The sequence below is a fragment of the Leptopilina heterotoma genome, unplaced genomic scaffold (assembly GCF_015476425.1).
Source record: "Leptopilina heterotoma isolate Lh14 unplaced genomic scaffold, ASM1547642v1 Lhet_17, whole genome shotgun sequence".
NCBI classification, from domain to species: Eukaryota; Metazoa; Arthropoda; class Insecta; order Hymenoptera; family Figitidae; genus Leptopilina; species Leptopilina heterotoma.
The window spans coordinates 848,254-871,172 of NW_025110886.1; the positions used below are offsets into that span (position 1 = coordinate 848,254).

The 22,919-nt window shown below is 27.9% G+C and overlaps 1 protein-coding gene across 2 annotated transcripts in view; it reads left to right on the forward strand.

Moving 5' to 3' along the window:
• Nucleotides 1-376: 376 nt before the first annotated feature.
• LOC122499586 (POU domain protein CF1A-like) overlaps nucleotides 377-22,919 on the forward strand; it is an 89,058-nt gene continuing 66,515 nt past the window's right edge. Inside the window, exon 1 of one of the 2 annotated variants that reach the window (XM_043608033.1) lies at nucleotides 377-2,592. In XM_043608033.1, the coding sequence (XP_043463968.1) occupies nucleotides 817-2,154 (1,338 nt within the window). In that variant the 5' untranslated portion in view covers nucleotides 377-816 and the 3' untranslated portion in view covers nucleotides 2,155-2,592. Of the gene's footprint in view, nucleotides 2,795-22,919 lie in introns of both variants that reach the window. The other variant, XM_043608032.1, reaches the window with a different exon arrangement.

Here is a 22,919-nt window from a genome sequence, read left to right on the forward strand (position 1 = left end):
GTGTTAAAAGGAAAAAAATATATATATGTATAGATATGAGTATGAGTGTGTAGTTAAAAACGTCACGGGAGCACGAAACACGACACAGGAGCGTTGTTGACCAAGTTGGTGTGTTGGTTTGGTTTCATTTCTTGGGCTCGGGTATTATACACGAGAGAGAACCGAGTGCACCGAGCAGCAAAGGGATAAAAGGACCGGCGCCTGGGGTGTTTGAAGCCAGTGGTATGGAAGGCGGAGCTGTAAACTGTTCCAACCTCCCGATGACGTAGCTGACGACGGCCACCTTGCTACATGAGCCAATCATTGTTCCCCATTCACATCAAGTAGTGGGGTTACCCTCACCACTAACCTCGCGCATGACGGAACCTTACTCCTGGACCTTAGGAACCTCAGGCGAGCTGCGAGGCGAGGCAGTCAGTCGCTCTCAGCTATGACATGCATAACGCATGAGAGCTAGCCGATCTCTTAACAGTCCGTCTGTCTTTCTCTATTTACTGTCTGTCTGTCCTTCTCTCTCTCTCCCTAGGCAAATTTTTTTTTCCCCTCCGTGGGTGTTTAATTACCGGTTTTTGTTTTTTGAATCGCGAACCGGTAAAAGGAAAATAAAAAAAAAAAGTGCTTCAAAAGGAGTTACAACACTGTGGATGAGTGATAACGTAGTGAGGTGCGTGTTTGGTGTAATTCCGTTTGCGGGAGATGTGCTACGAGGATAGTGTTCTTTGAACTCTAGGGATTTTTTCGGCGAATGCGTGCTGTAGGGCACTTGATAGAAATTACCTCGAGGAGAGGTATTTGGAGTTAGAGTGTTAGGAGTAGATGGCTGCTACCACGTACATGCCGGTTAGTAGTGCAGTTTCTTCTGACCTGGATGGTGGTTCAGGTTCGACGATCGGAATGAACATCGCCGTGGGTGGCTACTCGTCGGGCTCACCCCGGAGTGCAGCCGACGCTGGGGAAATGAAGTACATGCCCGCGCCGCAACATCATCATCATCACCATCATCATCACCAGGTGAACTCGTCGCCATCGCCAAATGGACTATCGCACTCGGCGGCGAGTTTGTCGTCGGCCAATCCATGGGTGCCGGATCCTTGGGCCGCATCGATGGGCATGCACCACACGACCCACCATCCCCATCACCATCCGCATCAGGCGAATCTGGACGTGAAACCCCTAACCGCGGCGGCGACCGCCACAGATCAGGGCATGCACCATAGAGGACCCCATCAGTCGCCAGGAATGGCGTCGCCACATTCCTGGCACGCACCAGTGGTCCCCTCGGCCCACTACAACCCATCCGGGGGCGCAGCGTCGCCAACTACGCTCCAACAGTCCGTGTACCATGCGGCGATGAACGGCATGCTCCACCAGCATCCCCATCAGCACCCCCATCAGCTCCACAATCACCAGGCAGGGCTACCTCACCATCTCCGCGACGCTCACAACCACAGTCCCCCCTCGGGCCATCCTCTGCACGGCGGCCACCCCCTCGACAGGGACCACAGCGCCGGCGAGGAGGACACCCCGACCTCCGACGACCTCGAGGCCTTCGCCAAGCAATTCAAGCAGAGGCGCATCAAGCTCGGCTTCACTCAAGCCGACGTCGGCCTCGCCCTCGGCACCCTCTACGGCAACGTCTTCTCCCAAACCACGATATGCAGGTTCGAGGCTCTCCAACTAAGCTTCAAAAACATGTGCAAACTAAAACCCCTCCTGCAAAAATGGCTCGAAGAGGCAGACTCATCAACCGGCTCCCCAACCAACATCGACAAAATCGCCGCTCAGGGCCGCAAACGAAAAAAGCGCACCTCCATCGAAGTGAGTGTCAAAGGCGCCTTAGAGCAACACTTCCACAAGCAACCAAAACCCTCCGCCCAGGAGATAACCAGCCTCGCCGACAGCCTCCAACTCGAGAAGGAAGTCGTCCGGGTCTGGTTCTGTAACCGGCGGCAAAAGGAGAAGCGAATGACGCCACCAAACACCCTCGGTGACGGCATGATGGAGGGCCTACCACCCGGTCACCAAAGCCAAGGCGGCCTCCACCAAGGCTACCATCCGCAGGATCACCTCCACGGCTCCCCAATGGGCCACAGCCACAGTCCCCCCATGCTAAGTCCTCAGGGTCTCACGGCTCATTCCCTTGCGGCCCACTAGCGTTCGCCTGGGCCTCCCCCACTGGGCCTCGTCACATCCCAACCAAATTCATCCGGAACACCGGAATCCGTGCTACCACCATTCTACCATCACTATCTTCAAGCGCGCACCAGCAGCTACTCCAATTCGTAGCTAGTCCGTCGCTATCAAGCACAATGGGATTAAACGAGGAACCAAAACTACTTCTGCAAGGGAGAGGCTTTCATTAAACTGCAGTAATTCCCCCCCAAAAAAAAAACAAGTGTTTCGGGAATTAGACTATAAACTCTAAAAAAAGGACAAATTCTCCGAAACTGCTCCAAGCAAATTTCCGAGGACATAAAATATATATGTAAAAAGAGAAGTAAATATTGAACTGTAAATAAGATTTAAATTAGTATTTTAAGTGTGAGCGACAATTCCCGCGTCTCTGTTTATTTCTCTCTCGAAAAAAAAATAGTGAGTGTCTCATAATAATTATTTGTCATAAATTCGGTTGTTGTAACAGAAAATTTTGATTTGTAAAATTCACGATTTTTGAAGACTTCGTTTGCATCGAAAATCGAAGTTTAGCAAAAAATTATCCGAATAGATATTTGCAAGAGACGTGTGCGATTCCATCGAGTCCCCCTCATGAAAAATAAGTCCCCGTCTGTATAGAGTAAGTATATATGAAACATATATATACATTACGAACACGAAAAAAAAAATTGCGGAAAGATTTTTAGAATCGTAGATTTATATAAAAAAAAATTTTTCTTCTTCTATATTATTATTATCGTCATTGTCTCTTCTCGTTTTTACACTTTTTCATTCTGGTAATTTGAAAAAACAGACCCCTTAATTTTTGAGAAAAGGGAACAAACAAAATCCCCTTTTGAAAATAAAAGGAAAAAAGAATTTTAAAAAGAATTTACTCGCGAGGGTTTTTAATCTCTTTGGCTAAAATTATGTGTTTTGCAAAGAAACAGAGACTATTGTGCTTTAACAGAAAGAATTTTTAATTTTAGTAAATTTTTTCTTAGGGTGATGAAAATTTTATTTTTACCGAACAGATCGGATAAATAACCGAACTTCGGTCAACCGAACACAAGTTCGGTTATTTAGCCGACGGGGAAAATTGGAATTTATTTTTTGAAAAATAGTTTACCGACGGTAGGAAAATTTTGTTTTTTTTGGAGGGAAAAAATTTTGATAGTAGTGGCAAAAATGAAAGAAAGAGGAAAATTCGAAAAAAGAGAATTACATTGATAATATAGTGTAAATATAGTGATAATATTTACCAAATTTGAAAAAATGTATAGTGACGGTGAATTTTTTTTTCTTTCTTCATTTTTTAGTGGAAAATTTTCTTTATTGCAAATATTGTTTACCGTCGGCAAAATTTTCGTTTTGATAATCAATTCCCGTCGGAAGGAATAAAATTCTTCATCACATAATCAAAATGTCGAGTGTAAATTATAAATTCTTTGAATTAACAAATTATTTTACAGCAAAAACAATATTAAAAAAAATGCAATAAATAATATTCAAATACAAGGAAATAACAAATAACTGAAAAAAATCGAAAATTCGAACGTTTCTGATTCAAATTTGTGTCTTAAAGTGTTTAACTATCAATCGTTTTGACATTACTTCTTTTCTCAAAAGACTTTGTTTGAAAAAATAATTTTTTTGAGTAAAACAATAAATAAAAAAAAAAAAAAAAAAAAAAAAAAAAAAAATCACGAACCTTCTAAAGTTTCTGATTCAAATTTGTGTTTCAAAGTGTTTAAATATCAATCGTTTTGACATTTTTTCTCTTTTCAAAAAATTTTGTTTGAAAAAACAAATTTATGAGCAAAACAAATTTTATGATTGAAATAAAAAAAAAATTGAATCACGAACTTTTGAAAGTTTTTGATTCAAATTTGTGTCTTAAAGTGTTTAAATATCAATCGTTTTGACATTTTTTCTCTTTACAAAAAATTTTGTTTTAAAAAACAAATTTTATGAGTAAAAAAAAATTGAGTCATGGACCTTCGAAAGTTTAGGACTTTTTTCTGAAAAGAAACAAATTTTCTGAGTAAAAACAAAAAAAAAGTAAATTGTAAATTAAAATAGTAAAATTGTAAAGTAAATTTCGGGTGTAGAAAACATCTCTTCGTTTTTTGATTAATTTGATAAATTTCATAAAATAGACAAGAAAAAAAATATTTAAGACGACAAGTATAGTTAATAATTCTCAATAATTCGAATAATAGAAAAAAAATTGACGTTTTCCAAAATTCTAATAATATGAAAAAATTTTTTTTATTAATATTTCATTGTAATTTTTTATGATATTAATATTGTAAATTCTACTATATATTTTTTTTGGTAAACTTTACATTTTTTAATATTGTAATTTTACTGTTTTAATATCTTAAAAACTTTACTATTTTTAATTTTGTAAATTTTACTATTCTAATATTGTAAATTTTACTATTCTAATATTGTATATTTTACTTTTTTAATACTGTAAAATTTACTATATTAATTTTGCAAAGTTTATTCTTTTAATATTTATTTCATTATATATATGTTGTAAATTTAACTTTTTTAATACTGTAAACTTTGTTATATTAATTTTGAAAATTTTACTCTTTTAATATTGTAAAATTTTACTTTTTCTTTAATACTTAAAATACTACGTTAATTTAGCAATATTTAAATTTTTTTACAGCTTCTATAAATAATTTTAAATAAAATACAATTTATACGAATAATTGAGGAAAAATTACTATACTTTGAAAAAAAGCTTCTTCTCTCAGTCAAGTTTAAACTAAACAAAAAATTAAAAATTATTATCGTTCGATAAAATAAAAATTTTTTTTTTTTTTAACTAAAATTCGATCTCTTTGACATATTGGATTTGTTTACTTAGAGCATTTTTTTTTTTTTTTGCTTTCAAACGTTTACACTTTTTACCTATGACTTTTACAATTTTACATTTTGTATAATGAAAAATTTGAGAAAAAATTTAAAAAAATACTTTTTCCTATTTTTTATTTTAAAAGAAAGACGAAAAATAATAATTAACAAAAGTTAAAGAAATTTTGATCAAGAAATGTACAATTTTTTGTTATGAACTTGAAAAATAAGGAAGAAAATAAAGATTCAATTTTATAACTAAAAAAGCACAAATCTCGAGATTGCAACTAGCCAATGGGATTTACATTCACAAAAACTTACAAATATATATTTTTATATATTTATGAATATTTATAAATATTTACAAATATTTTGAATATTTAATATTTAATATTTATATATATTTATATTATATATATATTACATGTATATTTGTATAATATTAGTATTATTTTTTCTCCCGAATTTTTTTTCTCCCCCAACAATTACGGTTCTCCTGAATATTCTGTACATACTAAGATCATTATTGTCGTTGTATATAATGGAAAGCAGGCGTCATTTTAAAAGATAAAAAAAAATAATAAAAAAAGGGACAGGAAAAGTGTGAAACTCGTATCGACGTGGTAGTCAAACTATTCGACGATTAGAAAGAAAAAAAATTAAATTTTTTTCCAAAAATGTTCATCTTTTTTTTTGATAAAGACACGCTTTTTCCATGTACAGTTTGATGACAAAAAAAATTACCTCTTTCTCGCCGTTTGGTATTTCTGATTATCGCGTTTCCATAAAAAAACGAAAACTAAAAATATATACAAATTTTTAAATATTTAGCAATTTTTTTTTTTTTTTATCATTATACAAATAACGAAATCATTTTTTTGACAATAACGGATTAAAAATTATATTTTCATAAATTTATCTTATTTTTTTCATTACTTTTATTTTTGAATTATTTTTTTAGAAAAGAATATTTGTTTATTTTCCCCTACTTCCCCTTTTTTTCACGTTTTTTTAAAATTAATTTCAAAAAAAAATAAAATTGTTCTTAGTGAAAAAAGAAAAAAAAATTGTTAGCCACTGTTTTTTCTCTCTCCTTTTTGGTGGACAAACTCTCTCCCCCTCCCCTCGTTCCCTCCCCCCTGAAAGAATTTGAAAACCGTACCACGTCGAACCTGTCCGCGAAGCGTCCGCTTACCAAAGACTGGTTAAGAGACTACATTCCAGACCAGCTTTACAATTTTTTTTTCCCCAACAGTGGCACACCTGAGTCAAATTCAAAATGAAAAAAAAAAAAAAATTCTCAAATCCGCCGTGAGATAATTTTTTTTTTTGCGTTATTGACGAAAACGCGAAATTTTTTTTTTCAAGTGATTTTTGTTATTGGGAAAGAAGAAGAAAAAAAAGAAGGCATCGCGCTGTACATTCCACTGCAGAAAAAAATTATGTGTTAAAACTGTTATTATAAAAAAAAACAAAGTTTTAGAAAAAAAAAAAAAAAAAAAAAATATGAAAGCAAAATGGAAAATAATGTAATATATAAATATATTATGTATATGTGTATAATTATATAATTTTTTAAGAAATGAAACAGACTGACGAAAATTTGACTCACGTTGCCAGTGTCACGATGGAAGCTCTCACATTCCAAAAGAAAAAAAAAAACACATTGTGATACTGTACCGTTGAGAAAAAATCTTGTTTAATTGTTTTTTTTTTTAATAAAAGTTCTTCGTCAATGACGAACTATTTTCGAATTATAAGAAAAAAAAATTAATTTTTTTAACATAACGGCCTTTCGTCAATAAAAAAAATATCTTTTTTCGTTAGTGAAAAAAAATGTTTTATTTTTCTTTTCAAATAAAGGTCGTTCGTCTATAAAACAACGAAAAATCTACTAAATTTGTAAAAAATTAGTAAAAAAAAGTTGAAAAAGAAGTGAAAAAAAATTATTTAAAAAAAAATAAAATTTCAAATTAAAAATTAATTTTTTTTTCTGTAATTACAAAAAAATAAAAAAATCTAAAAAAACAAGACTTCCATTATGAATAAGATTCTTTCTCAAAAAATTCGGTACCTTTGCGCTGTGAAAAAAATATTTTGCCCCGAAAAATAAAATCGCCTTTAAAATTCTGCGAATATCAGAATTACCCAAACAGGCGTGTTTTTTTTCTTTTAAAGAAAAAATAAAGAAACAAGTTTCACAATAGCGTCGAAAATTTTTTTCAATGGGTAAAAACTACTGCGAGAAAAGGAAAAATGCGAGAGTATCAATCGTTCGTTATTATTATAATTATTATAATTATTATTATTATTATTATTATTATTATTATTATTACTATTATTATTAATATTATTATTATTATTATATTATTATAATATTATTATTATATTATTATTATTATATTATTATTATTATTATTATTATTATTATTATTATTATTATTATTATTATATATTTTGGTTTTTGTTATTTTAATAAAACGTGTGTACAGACAAATTGAGAGAAGAAGCGTGCTGATGTGATTGAATGAATAAAAAAAAAGCGAGGGTTGAATGTTTCTGAAAAAAAAAATTGTCATCGAACACTGTCAACAACCGAATCTATATAGAAAGAAAATTTTTTTGTAAGTTTCAGAGTGTTGAATCTTCATTAAATTGTGAAAAAGAAAAATTTTCTATTGTAAAAAGACCTTTATTTTACATTATAAACAGTTTTGTGTTTATAAGAAAATTTAATTTTCAAAAAATTATAATTTATAAATTATATTATAATAGCAAAATTTTTCATAAACATTTTGTGTACTTTTAAAAAAAAAATTTTTCTGTTTGTGAAAAAAATGATTTTATAGCAAAAAAAACAAAAAAAAATTTTATGTTTGAAATTGAACTCTCTGAATCTTGAATGATGGATAAAATGAAAATAAAAAAAGTTTCTCAATATATATGTACATATAGAACAACGACGAAAAAAATGAAGAGAGAATAAAATATATAATTTAGAGAAACAAGCGACTCCTCTTCCCCCCACCCCCAATCGCCCCACTCACGCGCCACCCACTGTATATTATTATATTAAATATTAATTATTATTAACGTAAAAAACAAAAAAAAATAATGAAATATAAATGAATCTGGCGAGAGTGGTAACGTTTTGTTAGAATGGCAGAAACTAAATTACTACTGAATTTTAATTAATAAACGAGATGAAAGTATACAACAATAATTTGGCCTTAATTTATTTCACGAAAAAAAAAATTCCTAATTTCTTACCTTTTTCATGAATTTTTTTTTTTTAAGAATTTTTTTTTTATTTTTTATCAAAAAAATTATATTTCTTAAATTAATTATTATTTTCTATAATTAAATAACTTAAAAAATTATATTTTGTAATTATATTACAAAATTATATTTCTTAAATTAATCATTATTTTCTATAAAATTAAATAACATAACAAAAATTTATTCTTTTTTATTTTTTTTTTCTTCTTTTTTTTTATTTTTTTTTTAAATTTATTCTTTTTTCTTTACGAATTTTCAACGATTTTATTCGCATTCATTTTAGATTTAATATTATTTTTTGTTTGTGATTTTTTAATTTAAAAATTTAAAAAAAAAATCAAAAATTTATTATATTTATTAACCTTTGTTATTTTAATTATTAATTATTATTACTTTTTTCTCCAAAAATTATTCATTTTGGCGTGTTATTAAATATTTTCTCGAATTTTCATCGATTTTCTTCGTTTAGATTTTAGTTTTTTCATTTAACATAGATTTTTCTAATTAAATTATTTATTATAATAATTATTATTTTCTTTTTATTGAAATATATTTTTTGGTGTTAATAATTTTTTTTCGAATTTAGCATCGATTTTCTTCGTTTTGGTTTTGGTTCTTTCGTTTTTCGAACTTCCATTAATTTTTCTTTCCTTTCTTCTTCGATTTTTTGGTGGATTTTGTTTAAAAAATTAAGTTATTTTTTTTCGTTCTTTTTGCAGTTTTTTCGTAATTTTTAATGAAAAAAATAGTTTATTATTATTATTATTATTAATTATTCTTATTATTATCATTATTATTATAAGTATTTTTATTTTTTTATTTATTTATTATTTGTCTTATTAAAATGTTTTAATTTATTTAAAAAAATTCATTTCGACAGAAAAATGTTCTTGAATTTTCATAGATTTCTTTCTTTTTTATTTTGGTTTTTGTCTTTTTTCTCGAAATTTTTGATTGAAAAAGAAAATTTTTTTTGTTTATTGATTTTTTGTTTACTTATTTATTTATTTAAAAAAAATACTTATTGTAAATAAACTTCGTTTGGAATTTTGCATCGAATTTCGTCGTTTTTCTTTCGATTTATTCGTTTTTCACGTAAATTTTTTATTGATAAAAAAATTCTTTGTCGTTGATAAACTTCATCTTCTCGAGATTCCATCGATTTTCATCGTTTCTATTGGGAATTTTTCGTTTTTCCATTAAGGATTTATTAATAAATAATAAATATTCTTATTTTTAATTTAATATCGAAATAAATTTTCGTCATTAATTTTTTTTTTTTGAATTTTATTGACTTTCTTTTTTTTAGAAAAAGTATGAGCATAAATTATTTTTGCCCCTTTACATTGAAATAAATAAACATAAATTATTTCTTTGATTTTATATACTTTCCTGTAAAAAAATTTATTTATTTGTTTGTTCAATAAATAAAAAAAATCTTGATTTTTAAGTTTTTGCTTTTACATTGAGTTTTTTTTTTTATTTTCTATTTTTTATTTATAAGACATTCATTAATTTTAAAATTTATTAACTATAAATGTTCTAAAAAAATTAATATTTTTGTTGTAAATCTCATTTTGTATATTTTTCGACTTTTTTCATTTTCATTCTTTTGATTTTTAATTTTTATTTTAGAAAATAAACAGTGAAAACGAAAAAGATTTATTTATTTATTCTATATTTAACTTGCTAGAGGCTATTTTTTAATATTTATTTATTGTTATCAGATATTTAAAGCTTTGAAAATATTCTTGTTCCTTTTTTTTATTTTTCGTTTTTTTTTATTTAAATAATTTATTAATAATAAAAAAAATCTCAATTCCTTATTGATTTTCTTTTCATTTCCTTCTGACATAAATTTAATTTTTTTGTACGAAGAAAAAAAGAATCTGATGGTCGTTAACCTCTTCTCGATGTTTTCATCAATTTCTTTCCTTTTTAAAATTCTCTTTTTTTCATATTATCATTCTTATTATTATTATCTTTGAATGCTTCATTTTTGATTCCTGCGTCTCGATATGTGCTGTATTTGCGATCTTTCACGACATTTAATCAGGTGTTCCAGTGTCAACCAATATTCGGGTCATCATCATCAAATCAGGTGGAAATTGAATTCAAATTGACGTTTTATTTTGTCCAAATATTTGAATTGAGAGATAGAGAAATTTTTCTTTCGTTTTTTTTTTTTTATTAAAAATTGATTGAGTTCATTGCTTTTTACACATTTACAGAAACAGAAACAGACACACACATACGTATGTTTTTTTTTGCGAAAAAAGTTTACATATTTTAATATTATATCAAAAAAAATTTTTTTTTTTTTTTGTAAATATGATGTTTTATATTTGTTTTACTGTCGGCAGTGTTTATTCAAGTTTTATGCTAAAGGCCTTTCTATTATTATCATCATCATTTTTTTTTATTATTCAAAGAAAAGGAAAAGATTAGTCGAATTTTATTATTATAATCAATCAATCTGCAATTTACTGGAAATTTTTTTTTCACATCCAAAAGAATGTTTTATTTTCTCTTTTTAAAATTTACCTTATTTCGGATTTATTTATCGAGGAAAAAGAAACAGATTTTTAATTAAAAAAAAAAAAAAAAAAAAAAAAAAAACACTTGCGACAATTACGGCCTGAAATTTTGTTTTAAAATTTATTGCTCGTGTTTCCGTTTGGCCTATTAATTTTGTAATAAATGTAATTTTCAATATTAATTAGACTATTATAGTAATTAACTTAATATAATGATTTATTACTATTATTCACAGTAAATTAATTAGTTTCAATAATTAAATTAGTATAAAAATCATAGTTTTAATTTTTCAATAATAAACATATAAAAGTAAAAAATAATAACAATATTAATTTAATAATAATGATAATAATAATAATAATAATAAGAATAATAATAAAAATAATATAATAATAACAATAATAATAAAGGTAATAATAGAATAATTTAGAACATTATAAAAAAATAAAATTTTGTTTCGTATATTATAATGTTGAGAGATAATTTTTTATATATTTTATTATTTAAAAAAAAGATATTCGTTCATCATTAACAGGAGACAATGCGCGTTATACCTTAGAATGTTTTCAAAACAAAAAAATAAATCGCGAACTACTTTTTCTTCGTTTTTTCTTCTTCTTTTTTTTGCAGGATGACAATAAATTATTGAATTTTATCACTTTTTCTCCATTTGTGTTATTGGCTGTTAACCCCAAAGCTATATTTACCCTCTTTCATCGCCAGAATGGACCATATAGTTGCCCGAATTGTCTCGTAAATCATTTCAAAACGAGTGTCGCCTTTAGCACCCGCACCAAATCTGCTTCTACTCTTTATTTTCTTTTTTTCTTCATGAAGGAAATCAACAAGACACATTGAATACGATTTCAAGACAAATGCATTTAAAAAAAAAAAAAAAAAAAAAAAATTGTCGGGAAAAACTGATTTTTTTTTCTTTTGACTGAAATTATGAAAAATTGTCATATAATAATAGTAAAAATAATACAATCATATAACATAATATCATAATAATTAAATAAAATACCAAGACAAATGCATTTAAAATAAAAAAAAAAAATTGGCGGGAAAAACAGATTTTTTTTTTTTACTAAAATTTAAAAAATTGTTACAATAATAAAAATAGTATAACATTAATATAATTATATAACAAAATATTATAATAATTTAATACGATTCCAAGACGCAGTATGCATTTAAAAAAAATTGTCGGGAAAAACAGATTTTTCTTACTTTTGACTGAAATTTGAAAAATTGTTATAATAATAAAAATAATATAACATTAATATAATTATATAACATAATAATTGAATATGATTCCAAAACACATGCATTAAAAAAAAAAAAAAAAAGTCGGGGAAAACAGATTTTAAAGAGACTTTGTTGATTTATAAAAATTCTTCTGCCATATTGGATAGGCCATTTTGAATTTTTTAATTCTGACAGCAAATATATAATATTATTATATAACACAAAATAGAATTTATTTAATTAAAAAGACATCTTTTTCCCCCTTATTTAATTAAAAATGTATAGATTCTGTTAATTTCTGTGTTATCAAAAAAATGAAAACAAACCACTTTGAAAAACAGGTCCCAAACATATTAAAAAATAATTGTAGCATCCATAACCTTGGTGGATTTATAATAATGATCAAAAGATTATAAAATCACATGCCATTCAATACCGATCATCATCATTACTATATATATATAAGAAAAGGTGCGATCCGGTCTTTACGTGTAATCGCCATAATGCACTTCCGGCACTCACAATAAAAGTAGAGTCGATAAAATGTCAAGTCTTTTTTAAATGCCAATTATAATTATATTTTCTTGTTTTTCGATAAATTTTTTTTTTTTTTAATTAAAAGTCCTTCATGATGAGTCAAGGTACATACAAATATATATATATATATATATATATATATATATATATATATATATATATATATATATATTTAAAAGAGTATAAAAAAGTGTATATATAAAAAAGAGGAGAAAAAGAAAAAAAATCGAAAAAAACAAAAATAAAGTATAGAAAAAATATCGAATTAAATCGCGCGCAATTTAATTTATTTTTCTAAACATGGCTCGCGTTCTAATTGCCTCCGCGACTATTAAAAATAGTCCATGGTTGTTACGACGTAAATGGGAGATTAGCAATATATTTTTCACGTAATACTTTATAGTAGACCTCTTATTCAATTTGTTACGTTCGTCACACTTTGAATCTTTTTTTTTTTCCTTTTCTTCTCCTTATTCTTATTCATCTCTATTAGAAGTCTTGTTTTTGTTTATATTTATGATCCAATTCAATTAAACGATTTATTTTGATTCGATATGTCGATTTATTTGTCACTTAACTAGATATTCACAATTTTTTTTTTTTTTTTTATTCATTGATTATTATTAGTGTTTAATCGATTATTTTTCTATTAGTCGATTATTGTTCGATTAATCGAACAATAACTAATCCAACAATATTTGATCGAATATTTACAATTATTACTCGATTAATCGATTATTACTTATTTAATCGCGATTATTACCCGAGGGATCGATTATTATTCGCGAATAATAAATTTTTGTTCAATTAAACGATTATAGTTCGATTAAACTAATATAATTCGATTAATCGATTATTTCTAGATTATTATTCGATAAGTCGATTCTATTATATTATTATAATTCGATTATTATATTTATTTATATTTTTCGATTTTTGCGATAATTTCGAATATTTTGTTTCTGTTAATTAATTAATTTTCATTTGAGATTTTATTTATTTATTTTTTTTAAATTGAGTTATTTTTTTTTTTGTGAATTGAGTTATTTTATTATATTTGTGAATTGAGTTATTTTAATTTATATCTGTCAATTAAGTTATTTTATTTGTTAATTATTTTATATTTATATTTTATATATAGATAAATGAGTTAATTATTTCGTTTATATATATATATGTATGGTGTCTGCATATAAGACATAATTAAGGAATGCATTATGAAAATCACGAGCTTTTATAAACACGTGTCGGTTCGAACTGAATAATTTCCGGAATCCGAAACGAAATTATAATACTTATCGTGCACGAAATGATTGCTTGATCATTAATGCACGCATAATTGTATAGGGGGGACATACACACACTTTTTTTTCTTGACGGTGATAATTTGAATTTCTTTTTTTTTTCTCTTAATTTAATCTCATATACACCATTAATCACTGTGTGTCCTCTTGAAATATTTTTTTAAAAAGTTTTTTTTAAAAAAAATGGTTTTTAGATAAAGTAATTGTTAATTAACTTTAATTAATTTTTATTAATTTAAGAATTTTCTTTTTTTTTTTTTTTAATTAACATAAAATAAATTTTGTTGAATGGATCATTACGTTACGTCAAATTTTAGGTCAAATTAATTATTATTATTTTTATTATTATTATTAAAATAAATAAAATATTCAAATATTATTTATTCAATTTAGTCAAAATTGGCATTTTTGACCTGTAGGTCAAGGAACGTTACGTTAAATTGTCGGTCAATTTATTTGTTATTATTATTAATATTATTAAAAAAAATAAAATATTCAAACATTCTTTATTCAATTTGGGTCAAAATTGATATTATTGACCTGTAGTTCCAATTTCAGGTCAAATGTGATTCAAATTCGCCTGAATTTTAGTCTTTAGAGTATGATTTACCTTAATTCGTTTATTTATTATTGTATAATAAAAACATTAAAATAATTTTATTGTAAAGAAAATAATTAATAATAACTTATAAAAAACAATTTTATCATTTTTTTAATTATTAATTTCAATAAATTCTATTTTTTCATTTTTTATAAAATAAATATTTATAAAACCCCATATAATTAATTATTTTTCCTATTTCGTCCTATCGAAAAATAAATTCCGCATATATTAAAATCCGATTCGTCAACACGCGCATTTATTTATATAAATAAAATAATATCGTAATAGGGTTTAAAAAGGTTTATTACAAAGGGAGATTTAGGGGGAGGAAAAAAAATTATTTTTTTGGGTAAAATTCCACATATTTCTCGGTTTCAATCATTGTATGTATATATATATATAACATTGTTGAGTAATGAATCAAACATCAACAAGCAGAGGGGGAGAATTGGATCCCTGTCAGATTTTCGACCCAAACATCTGGTATCAAAAATTATGTCCCTTCGACTTAATCGGACGCGTGCCATTCGGCTTCGATCGATTCCTATATATATAGGTATAAATGTGTATAAATATCGAAAAAAAATTTCTTTTCCAAATAACAAGAGAAAATACCGCAGAAAAAAAATACCATTTCATCCCCTCACCCCCTTCAAAAAAAAAAAGAAAAAACAAAATTAGAATTAAAAATATTGTGTATAAACGAAACCAGGTGCCATAGGTTTGAAATTGTTCCTGGGTGTATTTTTTTCCACAAGAAAAAATAAAAAAGAAAAAAAGAAAAAAACTAAAAAGAAAAAAAATAAATAAAAATAAATAAAAAAAAAGAAAAAATTTGGAGAGTAAGACAAGAGAACTATAGATGAAAAGTCGAAACAGAGAGAGAGAGAAGGAAAGAAGAAGGAAAGAGAGGAGAAATAGAAGAAAAGGGTAAGAAGAGAGAGAGATGAGGGAAAATTAAGAATAAGAAAATAAGAAAGAGAGAAAGAAGAAAAAAAGGGAGGAAGAGAATTGGAAAGAAAGAAAAAGGAAAAATTAAGAATAAGAAAATAAGAAAAAGAGAAAGAAGAAAAAAGGAAGAAAGAGAATTAGAAAGAAAGAAAAAGGAATAATTAAAAATAAAAAAATAAGAAAGAGAGAAAGAAGAAAAATCGAGAAAAAAGGGATAAAGAGAGAGAGAGAGAGAGAAGGAAAATTTTGAGGAGAAAAATGGAAAAGAGAAACAGAAAATAAGAAAAGGGAAAAATTAAAAAGAGAAAGGTGAAAGAGAAACTAAAAAAAGGAGAAAAGAGAAAAATTAAGAAGATAAATGGAGAAAAGGCAAAAATTAAGGAGAGAAAGGGGAAAGAGAAACAGAATAAGAGAGAGAGAAGGAAAAAATTAAGGAGAAAAAGGGAAAAGAGAAACAGAATAAGAGAGAGAGAGAGAGAGAGAGAAGGAAAAAAATTAAGGAGAAAAACGGGGTAAAAGGGTATTAGGAGTAGGGGAGGGGAAATAAGAGACTAAGAAAGGAGAAGATAGTAAAATAAAAATGGGGGGGGGGGTAAAAAGAGTCACAGACGTAGAGGGAGTAAAAATAGAGGAAAACGAGAGGAAAATAGAGAGAGAGTAGAAAATATAATAATTTGAGGGAAAAAGGGGTGAAGGGATTCCCACCCTTTTCAAGGAGAGGGAAAAATAAATAAAGAGAGTAAGAGAAAGCGAGAGAGAGAGAGAGAGAGAAAGAAAAAGGGATCGATGGGGGTGGAAAAGAGGTAAAGGAATCGAGTAAAAGTGAAACGACGCTTGCGCCTGTCACAACCCCTTCATTTCTAGACATGCGCTCTTCACTTTCACCGATGCTATTCTTCCTACCCTCCTCCTCCTCCACCCCCCTCTCATTGCTTTCAAAAGCCCTCCCCCCACCCCTTTCCACCCTCAACCAAACAGAAGATATTTCGTTCACACCTACCGAAAATTATTGTTATATAGGCGTCGCAGTGTTTCGCGTCTGCGTATAATTGCCGAACAAACTCTTATACTCTTCTTTTTTTTTTTATTTTGCCTTCAAAATTTATCGACACGTAAAACTTTTTCACTTTATTTTTTCTTTTATTTCAATATTCTTCTTTTTTCACTTATTGACCTTTCTGACCTAAATTTGAGAGAATTTTTTTTTTTCGTCAAGTATAGTGATTTTAAACTGAGTTTTGATATTGACAGTTTTGACCTGTGAGGCTTGACCTAAAGGACCTAAAATTTAAATTATCGTTCTTTTTAATCTACGAGTTTGATTTCCGTTTTGACCTAAATTTGAAGTTTTATCTTGTTTTTTGACCAGCGAGATTGAATTGAATTTACTGCTTTTTGTATGACTGTTGACCTGAGAATTTTGACCTAATTTTAAGGTTTCGTTTATTGCTGACGAGTTTTAGAATTTTAGAATTATAATTCTTTATAATCAACATTTAATAATTTAATTTATGATTAAAAATTCTAAAATTTAGTTCGTTTTTTTTGACCTAATTATAAGGTTTCGTAAGGTGCGTAGGTTGACCTAATTTTTGCGATTATTTTTCGATGAACTCCTAGTTTTGACCTAAATTTTGATGTGTTCTTTTAAATTTAAACGTTTCGAATTTCAAAGGTCGAATAATTTGACCTAATAACTACTTCTGAGTTTTGACCTAAATTATAAGGTTTTTTTAACATTCAAAGTTGACCTAATTTTTGCTATTATTTTTCCATAAATTCTTAATTTTCCCTCACCTCTCTCTCTCTTCTTACCCTTCTCTTCTATTTCTAAGTTTTGACCTAAATTATAAGATTCTGTTTTTTAACCTTCAAATTTGACCTAATTTCTCAGATTATATTGCAATCACTCAAGAGTTCTAATAAAATTTTAGACGTTTCTGATTTTGTCAAATACTTCTGAGTTTAGACCTAAATTGTAAGGTTTCTAAATATAAGAAGTTGACCTAATTTTTGATATTATTTTTCCATAAATTATGAATTCTGACCTGAATTTTGAGTTTTATTTTTAAAAATATTAATTTTGACTTAAATTTGTAATATTATTTTGCAATAGTTTCTGAGTTTTGACCTAAATTGTAAGATTCTGTTTTTAACCCTCAAGTTTGACCTAATTTCTCAGATTATATTGCGATCAATTTTGAGTAGTGACGAAAATTTAGAAATTTCGACATTCAAACGTCGAATAATTTGACCTGATTTTGCGAATACTTTTGGGTTTTGACCTAAATTATAAAGTTTCTTAACATACGAAGCTGACCAAATTTTTGCTTCTTTCATTATTTTTCCATCAATTCTAATAATTATTATAATTCTAATAATTTCCATAAATTCCATAATTTCTACGTTCTGACCTAAATTTCTGAGTTTCCTTTTTTTAAATAATGATTTTGACCCAATTTTAAAGATTATTTCGCAGCTTCTAAATTTTGACCTAAATTATAAGATTTTCTGTTTTTGAACCTCTAAATTTTGACCTAATTTTTGTTAATATCTTAAACTTTTCAGTCTCGCATTGTTTTTTTACTGGATTCGATTTTCGACCAAATTTTTTAAATATATAAACAAACCAGTTTTTTTTTATCACAAATTCCAAATTTGGTCGCTGATTACAAATGTCAGTTTTTAAAAATTCAAAATGGCGGATCCAATATGGCGGACAATAAAATTAAAAATCGTCTGAATTCACTTGAAACTCGTTCCTCGGGGGTTTTTAGGGTCGCTGAATACGAATCCGAAGTCAGTTTTTAAAAATTCAAAATGGTGGATCCAATATGGCGGATATATAATTTTTAACCATTTTTATCATTTTTGGTCGAATATTTTTGCCCATTTAATTTTAAAGAATTAATTTTTCAAGAAAAGGGAGTTTTAGGCTCCGAATTGCAATTTTTTTTTTTAGCACAAATTCCAAATTTGGTCGCTGATTACGAATCTAGGATCAGTTTTTAAAAATTCAAAATGGCGGATCCAAAATGGCAGACATAAAAATTAAAAATCGTCTGAATTTGTTTGAAACTCGTTACTCGGGGGTTTTTGGGGTCGGTGAATTTGAATCTAAAGTTAAAATTTTCAAAATTCAAAATGGCCGATCCAATATGGCGGACATGAAAATTGAGAATCGACTAAATTCGATTAAATTAATTACTCGGGGGTTTTCGGGGTCGCTGATTACGAATCTAGGGTCAGTTTTTAAAAATTCAAAATGGCGGATCCAATATGGCCGACATGAAAATTGAAAATCGACTAAATTCGCTTAAATTAGTTACTCGGGGGTTTTTGGGGTCGCTGATGACGAATCTAGGGTCAGTTTTTAAAAATTCAAAATGGCGGATCCACTATGGCGGTCATGAAAATTGAAAAGCGACTGAATTTGTTTGAAACTCGTTACTCGGCGGTTTTTGGGGTCGCTGAATTTGAATCTAGGGTCAGTTTTAAAAAAATTCAAAATGGCGGATCCAAAATGGCAGACATAAAAATTAAAAATCGTCTGAATTTGTTTGAAACTCGTTACTCGGGGGTTTTTGGGGTCGCTGAATTTGAATCTACGGTTAAAATTGCAAAATTCAAAATGGCGGATCCAATATGGCGGACATGAAAATTGAGAATCGACTAAATTCGATTAAATTAGTTACTCGGGGGTTTTCGGGGTCGCTGATCATGAATCTAGGGTCAGTTTTTAAAAATTCAAAATGGCGGATCCAATATGGCCGACATCAAAATTGAAAATCGACTAAATTCGCTTAAATTAGTTACTCGGGGGTTTTTGGGGTCGCTGATGACGAATCTAGGGTCAGTTTTCAAAAATTGAAAATGGCGGATCCAATATGGCGGACAAGAAAATTGAAAATCGACTGAATTCACTTGAAACTAATTACTCGGGGGTTTTCGGGGTCGCTGAATACGAATCTAAGGTTAGTTTTCAAAAATTTCAAAATGGCGGATCCAATATGGCGGATATGTAATTTTTATAAACATTTTGTCATTTTTGGGCGAATATTCTTCTTATTTAATTGTAAAGGATTTTTTTTCAAATAAAAAGGGGGGAAAGAGAGTGAATTTTCGAGTATGAAAATTTGAATGATGCAGCAATAAGAGCAAGTAGAGATTCGAAACTTATGTATATATAGCAGAAGAGTATAAATGTGAGCACAAGGAGAGTGTATACACAAGAGAATTTAACTCGTAAGTTAAAAAAGAACATATGCAGGTTTCGCTCTCGCAGGTGTAGGTACATGAGCGAATGCGTAGGCTCGTTTACTTAGCCAACGCCATACCTGAGTTATTTATCTGTCTTTTGCCCAGCAGCACACAGGGAATACCTATATATACATGCCACAGCACTCCTAGGATAACTACGCGTGGGTCCGCGCCAACTTGTTCAAGGCCTCATCGCTTTGCCTGCCTGCCTGCTTGCTTGCTTGCTTGACATAAGCCAAGCTGTGTGTATATACGATTGGTTCGCCAAAGACTACGCAATACGTTGGTGCAAAGTGGATAAAATAAAAAAAAAAAAAAAAAAAAAAAAAAAAAAAACAGAAAAGTAAAATAAAAAAAAGGAAACGAGCTGAAAGAGAGAGAAAAAAAACATATCCCGTCGTTGTCGTTGTCGTCGTCAAGACACAACCGAGGACATTTCACGAATATACCATGGCAAACGCAACACCTTCCTTTTCTTTCTCTTTATTATTCTTTTCATTATTTCACGCGCGCACAAAGATTCATCTCACTTTCGAATAAACAAATAATATTCTGTTATATTTTAATAAATATTTTACATATTTGTTTCATATTTGACCACTTTTCAAGAATCTGTCAATTTTCACATAAATATTGTATAAAAGTTATTTTTTTTTGCTAAATAAAATTATTTTTTTTTACTAAATAAAATTTTTTTTTTTACTAAATAAAATTTTTTTTTTTTTAATTTTGACCTATTTTTTTTTTAAATTTATTTTTTATTTCATATACTCTTCAACTTTTTCCATGGACAAAAAAATTCAAATTTATACTTCGAGTTAATATTATTATATTAAAAATTAGTTTGAAAATTATTAATTTTAATCTAATTTTTAAGTTCGTTGATCTCCTTGACCTAAAATCCAGTTTTTTTTTACCAAAAATTACAAATTTATGCTTTGAATTAAAAATTATTTTTGACCAAATTTTTTTTTTGACCTCTTCTCAATTGACCTAAAATAAAATTATTGAATGAATATTTACAGTGTTTGAACCTTTTTATTGGAAAGACAATTTAAAATTTATTCTCTGAAATGGGAGTCATTTTTGACCTAAAATCCATTTAGTGATTTAATATTTTCAGCTTTTGACCTATTTTCTCAACTGAAAATTCTAATTTTAAGCTTCGAAGTAATAATTATTTTTGATCAAATTTTTAAGTATACAAACAAACATTTTTTTTCAATTGACCTAAAATCGATATATTAATATAATATTGTTAGTTTTTGACCTCTTTATTCGACGGACAGTTTAAAATTCATCCTCCGAATAGAAATTATTTTTTGACCTAAAATACAATTACTAATTGAATATTGACAGTTTTTGACCGAAAATTCTAAATTTATCCTCCGAATATGAAATTAATTTTTGACCTAAAATCTAAATATTTACAGATTTTGACCTACTTTCTTAACTGAAAATTCTTATTTTATCCTTCGAATTGGGTATATTGAGAATTGAGAATTTGGAAAACTATATTTAATCTCCGAAATGGAATTAATTTTTGACCTAAAATCCATTTACTGATTAAATATTGTCTGTTTTTGACCTATCTCTTCGACTAATAATTCTAATTTTATGCTTCAGATTGAGAATTATTTTCGACCTTTAAGTAAATTCTCTTAAATTGACCTAAACTCCAATTATTGATTTAATATTGACAGATTTTTACCTATTTTCGACCGAGAATTCTAAATTTATTCTTCCAAATTGAAATTAATTTTTGACCTAAAATCCAAATATTGATTAAATATTGACAGATTTTAATCTTTCTATCAGGCCGAAAATTTTGAAAATATGTTCCGAAATGGAATTTATTTTTGACCTAGAATCCAAATATTGATTAAATATTTATAGATTTTGATCTTTTTATTCGTCTGAAAATTTATATTTTATGCTTAGAATTGAGAGTTATTTTCGACCTTTAAGTACACAATTCTGATAAATTGACCTAAAATTCAATTATCGATTTAATATTGACAGTTTTTGATCTTCTTTTCGACCGAAAATTCTAAATTTGTCATCCAAATTGAAATTAATTTTTGACCTAAAATTTAAATATTGATTAAATATTGACAGATTTTGACCTTTTTATTCGACCGAAAATTTTGAAAATATGTTTCAAAATGGAATTAATTTTTGACCTAAAATCCATTTAGTGTTTAAATATTTTCAGTTTTTGACCTATTTCCTCGAGTGAAGATTCTAATTTTATGCTTTAAATTCAGAATTATTTTTTGACCTTTTTACATAATTTTCTGTTCCCTTGACCTAAAATCCAATTATTATTATTAATCTGATAATAAAGCTTTTTATAATTTTTTTAATCGACCGATAATTTAAAATTTATCCTCAGAATTGAAATTATTTTTTGACCTAAAATACAATTAGTGTTTAAATTTTTTTCAGTTTTTGACCTATTTTCTCAACTGAAAATTTTTATTTTATAAGCTTTGAGTAGAGAATTATTATTTACCTTTAAATACATAATTCTCTGTTCAATTGACCTAAAATTGAGTATATTTACCAAAAATTTCAAATTTATGCTTTGAAGTAATAATTATTTTTGACCGAATTTTTATGTATATTATGAACAATTCAAATCAAAAATTTATTCTCCGAATTGAAACCTCCTCCGAATTTCTTTTTAACTAAAAATTGTGTATTTAGACTTCGATTTAAAATTATTTTGACCTACTTTTAAGGGTATTGAATGGCCCTTAAGGGCCAAGGGGCCGTTACATTACCCTGGAATTTAGGTCAAAATTGACCTATTTTTACCTACTTGTGACTTTTGCGTTTATGTTAAGATCAAAGTTTAGGTCGAATTTGACCTATTTTTGGACCTACTGTTTCGTTTCGTTACAATATAATAATAAACCTTTTTTGTTTATTAATAAAATAAAACTAATGACAGAACTTTAATTAAAAGATTGTGGAATTTATAAAATTTTTTGAAAAAAGAAGTAAAAAGTAGGAAGTTGGGGGGGGGGGGCAAAGCCCGCTAATATATTTAAGGGGGCATTTAAATTGAACTAATTTAAACTAAAAATGAAGAAAAAGGGTTTAATTACTAATATAAATTAAATTATCCTTGAAGATTTTAAATTAAATTTAATTATCATTTAAAATTA